Raw genomic sequence first — 14,023 nt, forward strand, 5'->3', positions numbered from 1 at the left:
AGCTTGGGGGAAAAAGGAATAAAAATACTTTGGGGAATCTCATTTACACCTCAGAAATTTTGGGAAGAAAGTATCAGACTGATTTTTGGACACTTTGAAGTCAACAAATCCATCACATTTCAGACTGGAAGCATGGAAAAGTTACGTTGCTTTTGAGAGGGGGAGACAGAAAGGAAAAATATCGGAACTTAGGCTTGACTCAAGCAGACAATACTGGAGTATACTATTATAACAACTGTGGCGGGCTCTTGATGACAGTTGGTCAGTTACCCTCTCCATATAATTTTTATTTCAATCCTGGGAGGATTATATTTAATAACAAAAACTAATATATTATGTAAAGCTACGTGTGATTTGTTTTTGTGATTATATGTATGACCTTGATAACCTCCACAGATGAAAATCGCTACTTTTATTTTAATAGAACATTCTAATTCAACTCTTTGGAGCAGCTTAGATGGACATTCATATTGTGACACTACTGAACAGAATGTTTCTGCTTGCTGGAGGTTGCTAAGGTCACATATGAAATCAGATAAAACTCATCTCTGACTAGAATTATTTTCAAGTGAAACAACTCTGACAGTAAACAAATTATTCCCATATTCTCAACATGCAGAACAAGATCATGAGTGATCATTCATACTTCAAAAGTCTGAGCCAGATTTCTGATGCACAATTTTTGAAAATATTATATTGCTCCCAAATACAGCTCAATACAGATTTAGACACTAGCAGGTTATTTGAACTCCTTCTCTGAAGCCCTTTCAAAAAATTAAATAATTGTCAAATTACAAATCTTAATGCCTGAGAACATTTCTGACAACCGTTAGTGCCTTTGCAGACAGGGAGATACAAGCCAGTATACGTACTATTACATACAAAACTCCCTGATGTTACAAGAATGTTATATTTGCAAAATCAAGCCTTCAAAAGTTAGTAAATGCCTGCATAAAGAATGCCCACAACACCTTAATTCAGCCTCCTTGTGCATACATGCTATGATACAATCTTTAATTACATGATCACATGCTATTTTTTCCTCTGTCATAGCTTCATTTTAAAAAAAAAGGAAACAAAAAACAATCCTAACATGTGGAACCATGTTGACCTCCACAATGCTGCCCCCCAACGCCCTTTGCGCCTCACCCCTCAGAATTCCAATCAAGTCCCTTCCTCCTCCTCCTCCTCACTGCCTAGGCATCACCAGGAAGATCACTGCTCTCAGTTCCTGTACCCAGCACCACAGTGACCCATGGCCTCTGAGAGAAAAAACTGCAGAGAAAGTGCTACCGAGCCCCTGGAGAAGAGCATGCTCAGTCATTCTGCGGTGATGGTGCTTGCGCAGCCTGATCAAATGCAGGAGCTGCGAGGGGATGGAGCATTCTCAGTACAGACGCAATCTTCAGAGAAGTCAGCTGCCGAACTCTAACGAGCTTCTAGTGAGCATGTGCAAAGTGTGATGTTTGGAGGTTCTTTACTAAATCTGGGCAGATTTTCACAGGGACAGCAAAAGGCATATCCCTGAAACCAGGGAGACCCCCCTCTGCTAAATTACAAATCCCTGCTCCAAAGCATGGATGTGCTAGATCTTCTCAACAAAATGGTTTTAAGATATTTTTTAAATCTAGGCAAAACAATGCGTTTTCTTCTAACCTTGTATTCAGTAACAGCTAAACCATTTTTTGCTGAAACTTTCCAAAAACATTCAGTCTGAAAAGGTTAAAAGTTAGGGAAAGTTAAAAGCCAATTGAAAACAGGGCCTTAATGGGAAGCATTAGGCAAACAAACTACAAGCTTCACTTAAATAAGCTCAGCATAATTTAAAATCAGTTTGTAGAACCAGCCATTAAGGTTTCAATTTCAACATAAATTGAAAATATCATCAATGTACATTGACTGGAAAAAAAGATGTACTAGAATTGATTGGGGACATAATTTGAAATTTAGCATACATTTTAAAAAATGTGTTTTCCCCAAGTTATTTAGACAGTTTTCAAAATTAGCAATTTACACCAGGAATGTCAAAGAAATAAGTGCAATTATAAGGTGAAGACATCCACTATTAACAGCCTGTTAAAACTTAATATGATAGTGTAGGATAGCTGAATAACAAACTAATCAAAATAACTGGTTTAACAAAGACTCCCTACTGAACTGAGAATGATTTGATCTGCCATAAAAAAAAAGTTGTGCAATGTTACTTTTTCTTTATTTAGCATGGAATATATTACACTTTAGCAAAACTATACACCTCCCTAAAGTAGGTCTACAATCCTTATTTTTTTGCAAGCATAGAAAGATATTCATGAGGAATGTTAATAGCTACATTCCAATCCATTAATCCTCCCTCTGACAATATGAGCTGTGAAGAAGTTGGAAAAGCCTCAGAAAAGAGACTTTTTTTAAAAAAATCTTCAATTAAACCACAATATAATCCCAGACTTTATGATTTGACGTCATCAGCTAAAAAATCGGGAAGACAAAACAATGTGTATCAAAAGAAAAGGAAGCTGTTGCTCGTTTTTTCCTAATCCTTGTTTGTAGTGTCTCAAGCATGGGTAAAGTTGGCTTTCAAAGTCATTCCCCAAACCCCCACCAATCCTGTAAACAGGTACGTTGTCAGTACTTCACATCATTTGGACAAAACTACTTTTTGGTTTTAATAAATTTTTGTGCTTCTTTCAAAAGTGTTTCAACATCTTCGTTATCTTTGTCTTCAGGATCTGGCTCCCAATCGGAATCTTCATCAGTAGGGTCATACTCCTCTTTCTCCTCATCATCTAGAAAGCTGTCATTCAGGTCATATTCATTCGGTTCACCATCATTATCGCTGTCCTCCTCCAAAACACTTTTTCCTGTACAGGGCAAAATGTAGAGAGATTAAAGTATAGACTTCAAGCGCTGTGGAAAAATCTAGATCTACGAGGTGCTTATTATAATGCCGTTAGCTCAAGAGTTACAGCAATTTCATTTTTTTTACCAGAAATTATTACAACTATTACAAAACTATTTATGGGATTATTAAGCTGTTCTATTAATAGAATACTTTGCACTTAGTTATATTTATAGCACTTTGCACCCAAGGATACCAAAGCATTTATAAATATTAAGTAAGCTTCTCATCACTGTGACACATTGTACCCCATCTGACAACATGTACCCCATGTTTACCAATTTATATGATTATGATATATTTTGTACAAAGTATGCCTTGTGAGGTTTCATTTGAAAACTCATAATCCACTGAACATAACTGTCCTGCTAAAATGTGTGTATCAACACTGTATATGGAGTTACAAGATCTTGCTATATGAGTGTTACTGAAATATGCTGTAGTTCTGGGTAACACCCTCAGACCATTTTCTCAAAGACAAAGGCACACTGGCAGGCCAGCTAAGTGCTAAAAGCTCAGTGCTAAGATCAGAGATTCACCAGCAGGGGAGTTGTAAACAAGAAATTTACAATTCATCTTAAGGACAGCTGGCAGCTCAGATATGCCATGGAACTGCCTAACCCCATGATCCAGGAAAGACTTTTCCAGTACAAAGGGTTAGCATAAAAGAAGTGGGAAAAATGCCTCCAGATACCTCTCTTTCCCCATCTCTACTCACGGCAGCAAGATTGCTTGAAAGACAAAGGTGCATCATTGAACTGGGGAAGTGGTCCTGGCCTGGAGGTTTTTCCAGCTAGTATGGTCTGCTGAAAGCTTCTGGGTGAGAGAAATCTTTTTGCTTTTAAACTTATTGGCCTTGGTAAAGTTTAGGAATTAGCTTGTGTGTTTATCCTCTTATTTCTTTTGTAACCAATTCTAACTCATATACCTTATCACTTATAATCACTTTAAATCTTTCTCTAGTTAATAAACTTATTTTACTGTTTTATCTAAACCCGCGTGTTTGATTGAAGTGTTCGGGAAATCTCTACTCAGGTCAATAGGGCTGGTGCATATTCATTACTCTTTGTTGGAATGACAGACTAATTTATGAGCTTGTACAGTCCAGTGGGCTACTGAACAAGACGCACATTTCTTGGGGGCAAGGCTGGGATTGAGGGATATGTGGGTGTTGCCCCGTATCTATTCATGGATGGCTGGGCATAGCATTCATGCATTCAGCTGGGAGTGTTTTAACATGCTGCTGGCTGTGAATGAACAGAGCCTAGAGGGTTTGCTGTTCACTAGCAAAGCAGTGTAAAAGGCATCCCAGTCTAGAGAGATAAGGGGACACAGCAGTTCAAGTTGCACCCTGGGGAATGTCACAACCACCACTATAAAATATTACTTCCATTTTTTAGATGGGTGAACGATGGCACAGGGAAGTTAAAAGATTTGCTGGAAGACACACAGCAATCTGTGGAGGAGACAAGAGTACAATCCAAGAAAACCTAGTCCACAGTCCTCTGGATCTAACTACTTGCTTTGGACAATCCAGTTATGATACACGTGCCTAGAAAGGAATCAAATAACTTGCCAACTTTGCCAATCTGGGCTGTAATCTACCATCTTGCTTGCTGTTTTACCACCTACCATCAGCTCTAAAAGGATCAACTAATCATTTCCACCCAACACCACTAACTTCACTGCTGAAAATGGTATTGTTTGTTACAAAAGTCACTGACGGCGTATGGACCAGCAGATTCATTAAGGAACAGAGAAATGGCAGGTGTCCTAAATATGGTAAAAACAAAATCCCCACCATTTCAAACCAAACAATTAGAGAAGGTGTAAAAATACAGTAAAGTTGCAAGACAAAGGAAGGAAAAATTGGAAATAAGGAGACATACAGGATTGAACAAAGGGGAGGGTGGAGAAGAAGAAAAAAGAAAACTGAAGAAAAGAATATATTGATTTCACTGTGTCCCTCTCTTTGAAAGGATCGAATCTTCTCATATGAGAGTGATTTTCATAAGTACCAAGTACCTGCAGCTTCCAATTATTTTAATAACAGCTGCAGGTGCTCAAGCACTTCTGAGAAGTCTCCCACAATTGTCTATTAATCACCCCCCAACCCCACCCAGTTAAGAAAAAAACCCACTACCTGCTTCAAGAGTATTTGGCAAGAACAAAAATACAGGTTGATGATGATATGATATTGGACCTACTATAGACCACATTCTGGACCTCTTAAACTTGTTGAATAGCACTTTACCCATCAAGTAGTCCCACTGAAACATATGGGATCTTTGCAGAGTAGTGTATTGCTCAATCCGAGTAAAGATGGCAGATTGGCCCTCTTGAGTCCAGTAAGCCCAGAACCTTTAAACAAAATCCCCCTTCACTTCCAGAGCACTGCTTGTATCATCTTTATTTTAAGTGAACTGTTGTGTGGAGCTGCTGGCTATTTTCACCAGCCTGTTGATATGGTGCCACAGTCCTACAAACAGTTAAAATGGTAAAAAAAAGAAGCCGTGTTTTTCTTGCTTGGTTTTCAGACTCCAGCAAAGAACAGCGTAGGTGTTTTTATTGTTCCTGACAAAGTTTACTCAAGCCCATGGCTCTTAAGGCAGCTTATTAAGCAAGCAGTTCTGACAAAACAGTCTCTTGTAGTGGCACCACATTTATCAAGATGACCATGAGGCTCTTTTATTTAAAATGTGTTTACACAAAAGAAGCTCCAAGAGGATGCAGCACATCCTCTTTAAAAAAGCTATTCTTGGGAACTAGATAATTTGCTTGCTAGAGATAGGAAAGCTGTTCGTAAGAGGATTCCATATAGCTGAGAGCCAAAGCAGACCACTCATCTGGGTAGCTGTAGAATGGACAGGCACAAATTTGCAACACAGTGATAAGAACAGAATCAGTGACTACATGAAGCTTTATTGATCCCCTTTGCTCTTATCCTCACAGTTCTACCCTTAGATAATGTTTCAAACCCTGGCCTCTTATTGTCTATAGGCACTAAGCAATTAGCAGTCCCTCTGGTGGCAATTAGGATAATGACTAAGAACTAAACATGTCAAATGTCATCTAGTCAGTACCCTTCTCCCCTTGGTTGCCAGAGTTGAAATATATTTATATGGAAATATCAGCTCTACTCTGCCGAACCCTGCAGCTGTGCCACGCAGCATATACTAAAGGTTAATGGAATCCTATCTGCCTGCAAGATACAGTATTCACAGCTGACTAGGACTGTCTCAAATGTGAACTTGCTGATCCTAGCCTTTTACAAGCCTTTGGGAGCAACCACTGGAACCAGCAGATAGGGCATTTTTAGAAAGAGTCAGCAAATATTAACCATTGCTGTGGTTGTATTGCAGCTGTGTTGGTCCCAGGGTATGAGAGACACAAGCCAAGCGAGGTAATATATTTTATTGGACCAATTAGCAGGTGCAAGGGACAAGCTTTCAAGCTTCACAGCAACAGCAGTTAAGCCCACCTAGTCTCTAACAACAATTAAGAACACTTTAATTAATCTAAGTTACCTAAAATCAACAGGAAGAAAGACATCTGAGCACAAAGAAACAAAATGTGAGTTTACTCTCACTGAAAGTGCCTTGCATCTTTAATAAGTAGACTCTCTAAAATAACTGAGTTATACCATCACCCTGCCAGATATTCATGTTCAGCTGCCACCTGCCTGTGTACACACACACACACACCCCTGCAACAGCTGACAAGGGCCATGTTACTTGAATTGTATTTCTTGTAGCTGTACATGCCATAAAAAACTCAGACTTATTTTTAATGTAAGAGGGACTTAAAGTATTAACCGATAGGACTTCACTATGCAGAATGACCCAAACTGGACTGCGTAACAACTGCATTCGCTACCTCTGAAGCAGCAGTGCCAGAGTGGTGGCACCTCAAATCAGTTGCTGTGGCACTAGATACTGTATGCAAACGTGTCTCAAAAAAGCATGGCGAGTAGTAACAGCCAGACTAAGTATTTCAGTAATAGCAGAAGTAAGCACAAATAATGTGAGGAAATTCAATCACGCACTGATGGTCTCAGAAAGATCTTCAATTAAAGCTTTTCAAAGCTACTCACGGCCTCTCAGGAAAAGACAGTTACCTTTTCCGTAAATGGTGTTCTTTGAGATGTGTTGCTCATGTCCATTCCATATGAGTGTGTATTCTCACCACACGCACCGGTGCCAGAAGTTTTTCTCTCAGTGGTAACCATAGGGGACTGGCTCTGGCGCCCCCTGGAGCGGCACGCACATGCCGTGTTATAAGGGGCGCTGCCGGCTCCCCCCACCCTCAGTTCCTTCTTCCCAGAAAGGCGGGCTGGTCATGGAATGGACATGAGCAACACATCTCGAAGAACACCAGTTATGGAAAGGGTAACTGTCTTTTCTTCTTCGAGTGCTTGCTCATGTCCATTCCATATTAGGTGACTCCCAAGCAATGCCAACCGAGGCGGGTAGGAGTTCACGGACGTGTAGACTGCAACACAGCTCTGCCGAACCCAGCATCATCTGGCTTGCTAAGTGATGGCGTAGTGCACCATGAACGTGTGAACTGAAGACCACGTCACGGGTCTGCAAATGTCCTGGATAGGAACGTGCGTCATGAAGTCTGCCGAGGACGCCTGAGCTCAGTCACAATCAGTGGCAGCGGGACCTGTGCCAGCTCGTAACAGGTCCAGATGCAGGAGGTGATCCAGTTGGAAATTCTCTGTGAGGACACTGCAAGGTCCTTCATCCTCTCCGCTGTCACGATGAAGAGCTGGCTCGACCTGTGAAAGGGCTTGGTACGCTTTAGATAAAATGCAAGGGCACATCTGACGTCCAGGGCGTGCAGCCTCCTTTCCTCACTAGCGGTGTGCGGCTTGGGATAAAACACCGGGAAGATGATGTCCAGGTTAACATGGAAGGAAGACACCATCTTCGGCAGAAAGGCCGGGTGGGGTCGCAGTTGAATTTTGCCCTTATAGAACACTGTATACGGCAGTTCCGATGTCAGAGCTTTAATCTCCGACACTCGACTCGCGGATGTTATAGCTACAAGGAAAGCGACCTTCCATGACAGGTGGGAGAGGGAGCAGGAGCCCATAGACTCAAAAGGCAGGCCTGTAAGCCTAGAAAGAACCAAGTTAAGGTCCCACTGTGGGACAGGGGCTTGGGCCGATGGAAAGAGCCTCTTGAGGCCTCTCAGAAATCGGACTGACATGTCATGTGAAAATACAGTCTGACCTTGGATCGGTGGGTGGGAAGCGGAGATAGCCACAAGGTACACCCTGACAGAGGACTGGGTCAGCCCCTGGTTCTTAAAATGGAGCAGGTAATCTAAGATAGATTGTAAGCAGGAGCGCGATGGAGAAATATTATGCTCAGATGCCCAGTGGGAGAACCTCATCCACTTGGCCAGGTAGGTCGCTCTAGTGGAAGGCTTCCTGCTTTCCAGAAGGATTAGCTGGACCTCGCTAGAGCAGGTCCGCTCTTCCGAGTTCAACCACGCAGCATCCACCCGTGAGGTGGAGAGGGTGAGATTGGGGTGTAAGAGACGCCTGCGATCTTGCAACAACAGATCTGGTTGGACGGGAAGGGTCCAGGGAATGGCCACTTCCAGGTCCATCAGTGTGCCGAACTAATGTTGGTGCGGCCACGCCAGGGTGATCATGATGACTTGGGGCTCGTCTCTCTTGATCTTTGACAGGACTCTGCTGATGAGCGGGATTGGTGGGAACATGTACATCAATCCCCCCGACTATGACAGGAGGAAGGCATTGGAGAGGGCGTACTTGCCCAGACCCTGCAGGGAACAGAAGCGATGGCATTTCCTGTTCTGTCTGATGGCAAACAGGTCCACTTGGGAAGTCCCCGACCTCTGGAAGAGAGTCCAGGCTACCTCCGGATGGAGCAACCACTCGTGGTGAGAGAAAAAGGAACTGCTGAGATGATCTGCCAGCATGTTCCTGACACCGGGGAGGGTGGATCCCGTGCTCGATGCAGAAATCCCACAATCGGACAGCCTCTTGACAGAGAGCCAATGAGCATGCTCTCCCTTGCCTGTTGATGTAGAACATAGAGGCCGTATTGTCTGTGAACACTCTCACCCCCTTGCCCGCCAGGTGTGGTAGAAAGACTCCGCAGGCCAACCGTACCGCTCTGAGCTCTTTGACGTTTATGTGCAACATCATCTCCTCTGGGGATAACATGCCCTGGGACTGAAGGTTGCCAAGATGCGCTTCCCAGCCTAGGTCCAAGGCATCCAATATCAGCTCAATGGAGTGACAAGGGCTGTCGAACATAACTCCTTCCAGGGCTGACATTGGGTTGGTCCACCACTGCAGCAAGGTAAGTATTGTCGGCGGGATGGTAACAACTTTTCCAGGTTACCTCTGGACTGGGAATAGACCATTGTCAGCCACTGCTATAAGGGCTGCATCTGTAGCCTGGCATAGTGGACGACATCCATACATGCTGCCATGTGTCCCAGCAGGCGCAGACAAACTCTGGTGGTGGTCAGGGGGAATGCGGAGACTCCCGCGATGAGGTCCACCAATGCTTGGATCCTTTCCTGTGGCAGAAATGCTCTGGCGCAGGTGGAGTCGAGCACCGCTCTGACGAACTCTATCCTCTGCACTGGAACTAACGTCAACTCATAGTCATCCTGTGATCAACCAATACACCAAGGTCCTTCTCCTCCTCTGTTACTTCCAACTGATGTGTCCCCAGCTTATAACAAAATTTTTTGTTATTAATCCCTAAATGCATGACCTTGCACTTTTCACTATTAAATTTCATCCCATTACTATTACTCCAGTTTACAAGGTCACCCAGATCATCCTGTATAATATCCCGGTCCTTCTCTGTATTGGCAATACCTCCCAGCTTTGTGTCATCTGCAAACTTTATTAGCACATTCCCACTTTTTGTGCCAAGGTCAGTAATAAAAAGTTTAAATAAGATTGGTCCCAAAACTGATCCCTGAGGAACTCCACTAGTAACCTCCCTCCAGCCTGACAGTTCACCTTTCAGTACGACCCGTTGTAGTCTCCCCTTTAACCAGTTCCTTATCCACCTTTCAATTTTCATATTGATCCCTATCTTCTCCAATTTAGCTAATAATTCCCCATGTGGAACTGTATCAAATGCCATACTGAAATTGAGGTAAATTAGATCCACTGCATTTCCTTTGTCTAAAAAATCTGTTACCTTCTGAAAGAAGGAGATCAGGTTGGTTTGGCACAATCTACCTTTTGTAAAACCATGTTGTATTTTGTCCCAATTACCATTGACTTCAATGTTCTTAACTACTTTCTCCTTCAAATTTTTTTCCAAGACCTTGAATAGTACAGATGTCAAACTGACAGGCCTGTAGTTACCCGGATCACTTTTTTTCCCTTTCTTAAAAATAGGAATTATGTTAGCAATTCTCCAGTCATACGGTACAATCCCTAAATTTACAGATTCATTAAAAATGCTTGCTAATGGGCTTGCAATTTTATGGGCCAGTTCCTTTAATAATCTTGAATGAAGATTATCTGGGCCCCCTGATTTAGTCCCATTAAGCTGTTCGAGTTTGGCTTCTACCTCAGATGTGGTAATATCTACCTCCATATCCTCATTCCCATTTGTCATCCTACCATTATCCCTAAGATCCTCATTAGCCTCATTAAAGACTGAGGTAAAGTATTTGTTTAGATATTGGGCCATGCCTAGATTATCCTTAACCTCCACTCCATCCTCAGTGTTTAGCAGTCCCACTTCTTCTTTCTTTGCTTTCTTCTTATTTATATGGCTATAGAACCTTTTACTATTGGTTTTAATTCCCTTTGCAAGGTCCAACTTTACATGGCTTTTGGCCTTTCTCACTTTACCCCTATATGACCTCAATAAGGTAGCTTTCCTTGCTAATCCCTCCCATCTTCCACTCCTTGTAGGCTTTCTGCTTTTTCTTAATCACCTCTCTGAGATGCTTGCTCATCCAGCTTGGTCTACAATTCCTGCCTATGAATTTTTTCCCCTTTCTGGGATGCAGGCTTCTGATAGTTTCTGCAACTTTGACTTGAAGTAATTCCAGGCCTCCTCCACTTTTAGATCCACAAGTTCTTCAGTCCAATCCACTTCCCTAACTAATTTCCTTAATTTTTTAAAGTTAGCCCTTTTGAAATCAAAAACCCTAGTTACAGATCTATTTTTGTTTATCCTTCCATTTAATTTAAACTGAATTAGCTCATGATCGCTCGAACCAAGGTTGTCCCCTACAACCATTTCTTCTATGAGGTCCTCACTACTCACCAAAACCAAATCTAAAATGGCATCCCCTCTTGTTGGTTCAGCAACTACTTGATGAAGGAATCCATCAGCTATCTCATCCAGGAAAATCATTACTAGCACTTGTCCTCCAGTCTATATCTGGGAAGTTAAAGTCTCCCATGATCACCCAATTCCCATTAGTATTTACTTCATTAAAAACGTCTCTATCCATATCCAAATCAGATCCCGGTGGTCTATAGCTCACCCCAAGCACTATCTCAGGAGAGGCTCTAGTAGCTTTCTTCCCCAATGTGATTTTTGCCCAGACATACTCTGTCTTTTCCATTCCATCCCTTATTTCTTTGCCGTCTACCTCATCATTGATATACGATGCTACTCCACCACCTTTGCCTTTATTTCTGTCTTTCCTAAACAGCACATATCCTTCAATACCTGTACTCCACTCATGGCTACTATTCCACCATGTTTCTGTTATCTCTATAATATCTGGTTTCACTTCCTGCACCAGTAACTCTAGTTCCTCCATTTTGTTACCTAGGCTCCTACCATTGCTGTACAAACATCTTAATTTTTGCTGTTTGGCTTTGCTCACATTCTTTACCCGATTAGGCCCAGACATTCTACCACCAGTATCACCTATTAGACTGGTATCTACACTACCCTTCCTCCTTATGTCCATTCTCATACCCACAGCTGTATCCTTTCTTACTTCGTTTGCTTTCCTCTCAATGTTAAAATCCAGCGTGGAGATTACCTGGACATCTTCCAACCGTCTCTCCCAAATTCCTAGTTTAAAGTTCTCTTAATCAGTTGTGCCAGACTCCATCCTAGAAGTCTATTTCCCTCCCTGCTCAGGTGAAGTCCATTCCGAGAGAACAGTCCTCTGTCCATGAATGCCTCCCAGTGGCCATACATCCCAAAGCCCTCCTTATAGCACCACTGCCTGAGCCATCTGTTGATTGTCATAATCTTGTCACACCTTTGTTGCCCTTCTCTAGGAACAGGCAGAATCCCACTGAAGATCACCTGAGCCTCGATTTCCTTAAGTGTCTTCCCCAGCCTGGCATAGTCTCCCTTGATACGTTCCAGCGAGAATCTAGCCACATCATTTGTTCCCACAAGAAGGACAATCAGTGGATTCTTTCCTGCTCCCATTAGGATCCTCCAATTAAAGGTGAATGGGCATAAATACACCTACAGTGGAGCACCCAAAGGGACACTATTCAAAGAAGCTGCACTTGACAGTAGCTCTATTGTTTTAAGAAATATAAACATATGTTTTGTATCTCTTGGTTAGTGACCTTTGTTCAAAACAAGGGATAAACAATTTAAAACAAATCAACTCATCTTTAGTGACAGCCTTATAAGAGAATGTTAATATTTCACATAGGGATGAAAAATGATAAAGCAGTGTTCCATTTGGTAAGCATTTTAGTGAACCTCTAATTCAGAACACCTTATGAGGCATCAATATTTCAGATACAAAATTAAACTTAAGAAAAGCTCAATGGCACATGTATATATGCACACAAAGCGAATTACCTTCAAGTTCTTTAGAACATGGCTTAAGGCAAAAAGGAATACATCAATGCTTTGGGCAGTCAGCCTGTACTGGACAGACTTTAAACAGTTGTAGCTGAAATACTGATTCCTTTTATCTTATTGCCTTTTACCTCTAGGCAATATTAGGGAACTAATTGGTTTAAGTCACTCAGTGTTCATCTTTAAAGTTAAAAGATACTTTGCAGTTTCCAGATTAAAACTAAGTTTGCTTATCTGGAACACATTTGCATAGAACACCCAATTTAAGGACTGTCACATGCAATACAAAGTGGGGTATTCACTGAAAGAAAATAATGCACTTTCCCCAACTAGAGACCTAGCAAGTAGCATTCATGATAAAGTGCTTCAATATTACACCATCCTTAACCGAAACCAATACATCTAACCCGATTTGTCTTTCATGTGCATGATTTAAAAAAACCCACCACCACCACAACAGTAACGGGTCCATTAAGAAAATTAGAACTTTCTAACCTCTTTTAGTAGTTTTCTGTCTAGTTCTTCTTGTTTCAGTTTCTAAATGGAAAAAAAAAAAAGCAATTACCAGGGAAACTACAATCTAGCAGAAATCTGTGACGTATCAGTAACTGAGACTGCAGAAATAAAGAGGACATTCCCACATTTTAACGTAACTGCCATGGTGACTGTATTTACTAGGTATATTTATGTATTTATGAGACTGGTCTTTTTCAGATGACTGACCACTTCCCAAGATAGTAACCCTCTCATGAACACCTTTTCCAGGTTTGATCCCACACCTTTTCTGTTCCAGCAAAGCATATCAATGATTTCACACTGCCCTGGTAGAGCTCACTAGGCCAGGGGTTCTCAATCTTTTTCTTTCTGAGCCGCCTCCCTCCCCCATATGCTATAAAAACTCCACAACCCACCTGTGCCATAATAACTGGTTTTCTGCATATAAAAGCAGGGGTCGGTATTAGCGGGTAGCAAGCAGGACAATTGCCTGGGGCCTCACGCCACAGGGGCCCCTGTGAAGCTGCATTGCTCATGCTTCGGCCCCTGAGGCAGGGCTCTGGGCTTCAGACCCATGAGGTGGGACTTCGGCTTTCTGCCCTGGGCCACAGCAAATCTCACACTGGCCCTACTTGGCAGATCCCCTGAAACCTGCTTGTGATCCCCCAGGGGACTCCGGACCCCTGGTTGAGAAGCACTGCACTAGGCTGCTGTGTTTGGGCCTCACTTCACTGGATCCTGTGAGCTTTAAGCTTCCTGAGTCTGAACAGAGGCCAGGCACGGTTTCTGGCTGAGGGTTTCTGGGCACACCCTCAGGATA

General features: G+C 42.4%; 1 protein-coding gene across 3 annotated transcripts in view; it reads right to left on the bottom strand.

Moving 5' to 3' along the window:
* Window positions 1-665: 665 nt before the first annotated feature.
* Window positions 666-14,023, bottom strand: part of APLF (aprataxin and PNKP like factor) — a 101,389-nt gene continuing 88,031 nt past the window's right edge. For 2 of the 3 annotated variants that reach the window (XR_010599948.1, XM_005312352.4), the window contains 2 exons: window positions 13,204-13,245; window positions 666-2,858 (listed from right to left, as the gene is read on the bottom strand). Coding sequence is in view for 1 of the 3 variants with exons in the window: in XM_005312352.4 (XP_005312409.2) it covers window positions 2,650-2,858; window positions 13,204-13,245 (251 nt within the window). In the remaining 2 variants the exon portion in view is untranslated. Of the gene's footprint in view, window positions 2,859-13,202; window positions 13,246-14,023 lie in introns of those variants that run through there. The other variant, XM_065589676.1, reaches the window with a different exon arrangement.

Source organism: Chrysemys picta, chromosome 3 (assembly GCF_011386835.1).
Source record: "Chrysemys picta bellii isolate R12L10 chromosome 3, ASM1138683v2, whole genome shotgun sequence".
Lineage (NCBI taxonomy): Eukaryota > Metazoa > Chordata > Testudines > Emydidae > Chrysemys > Chrysemys picta.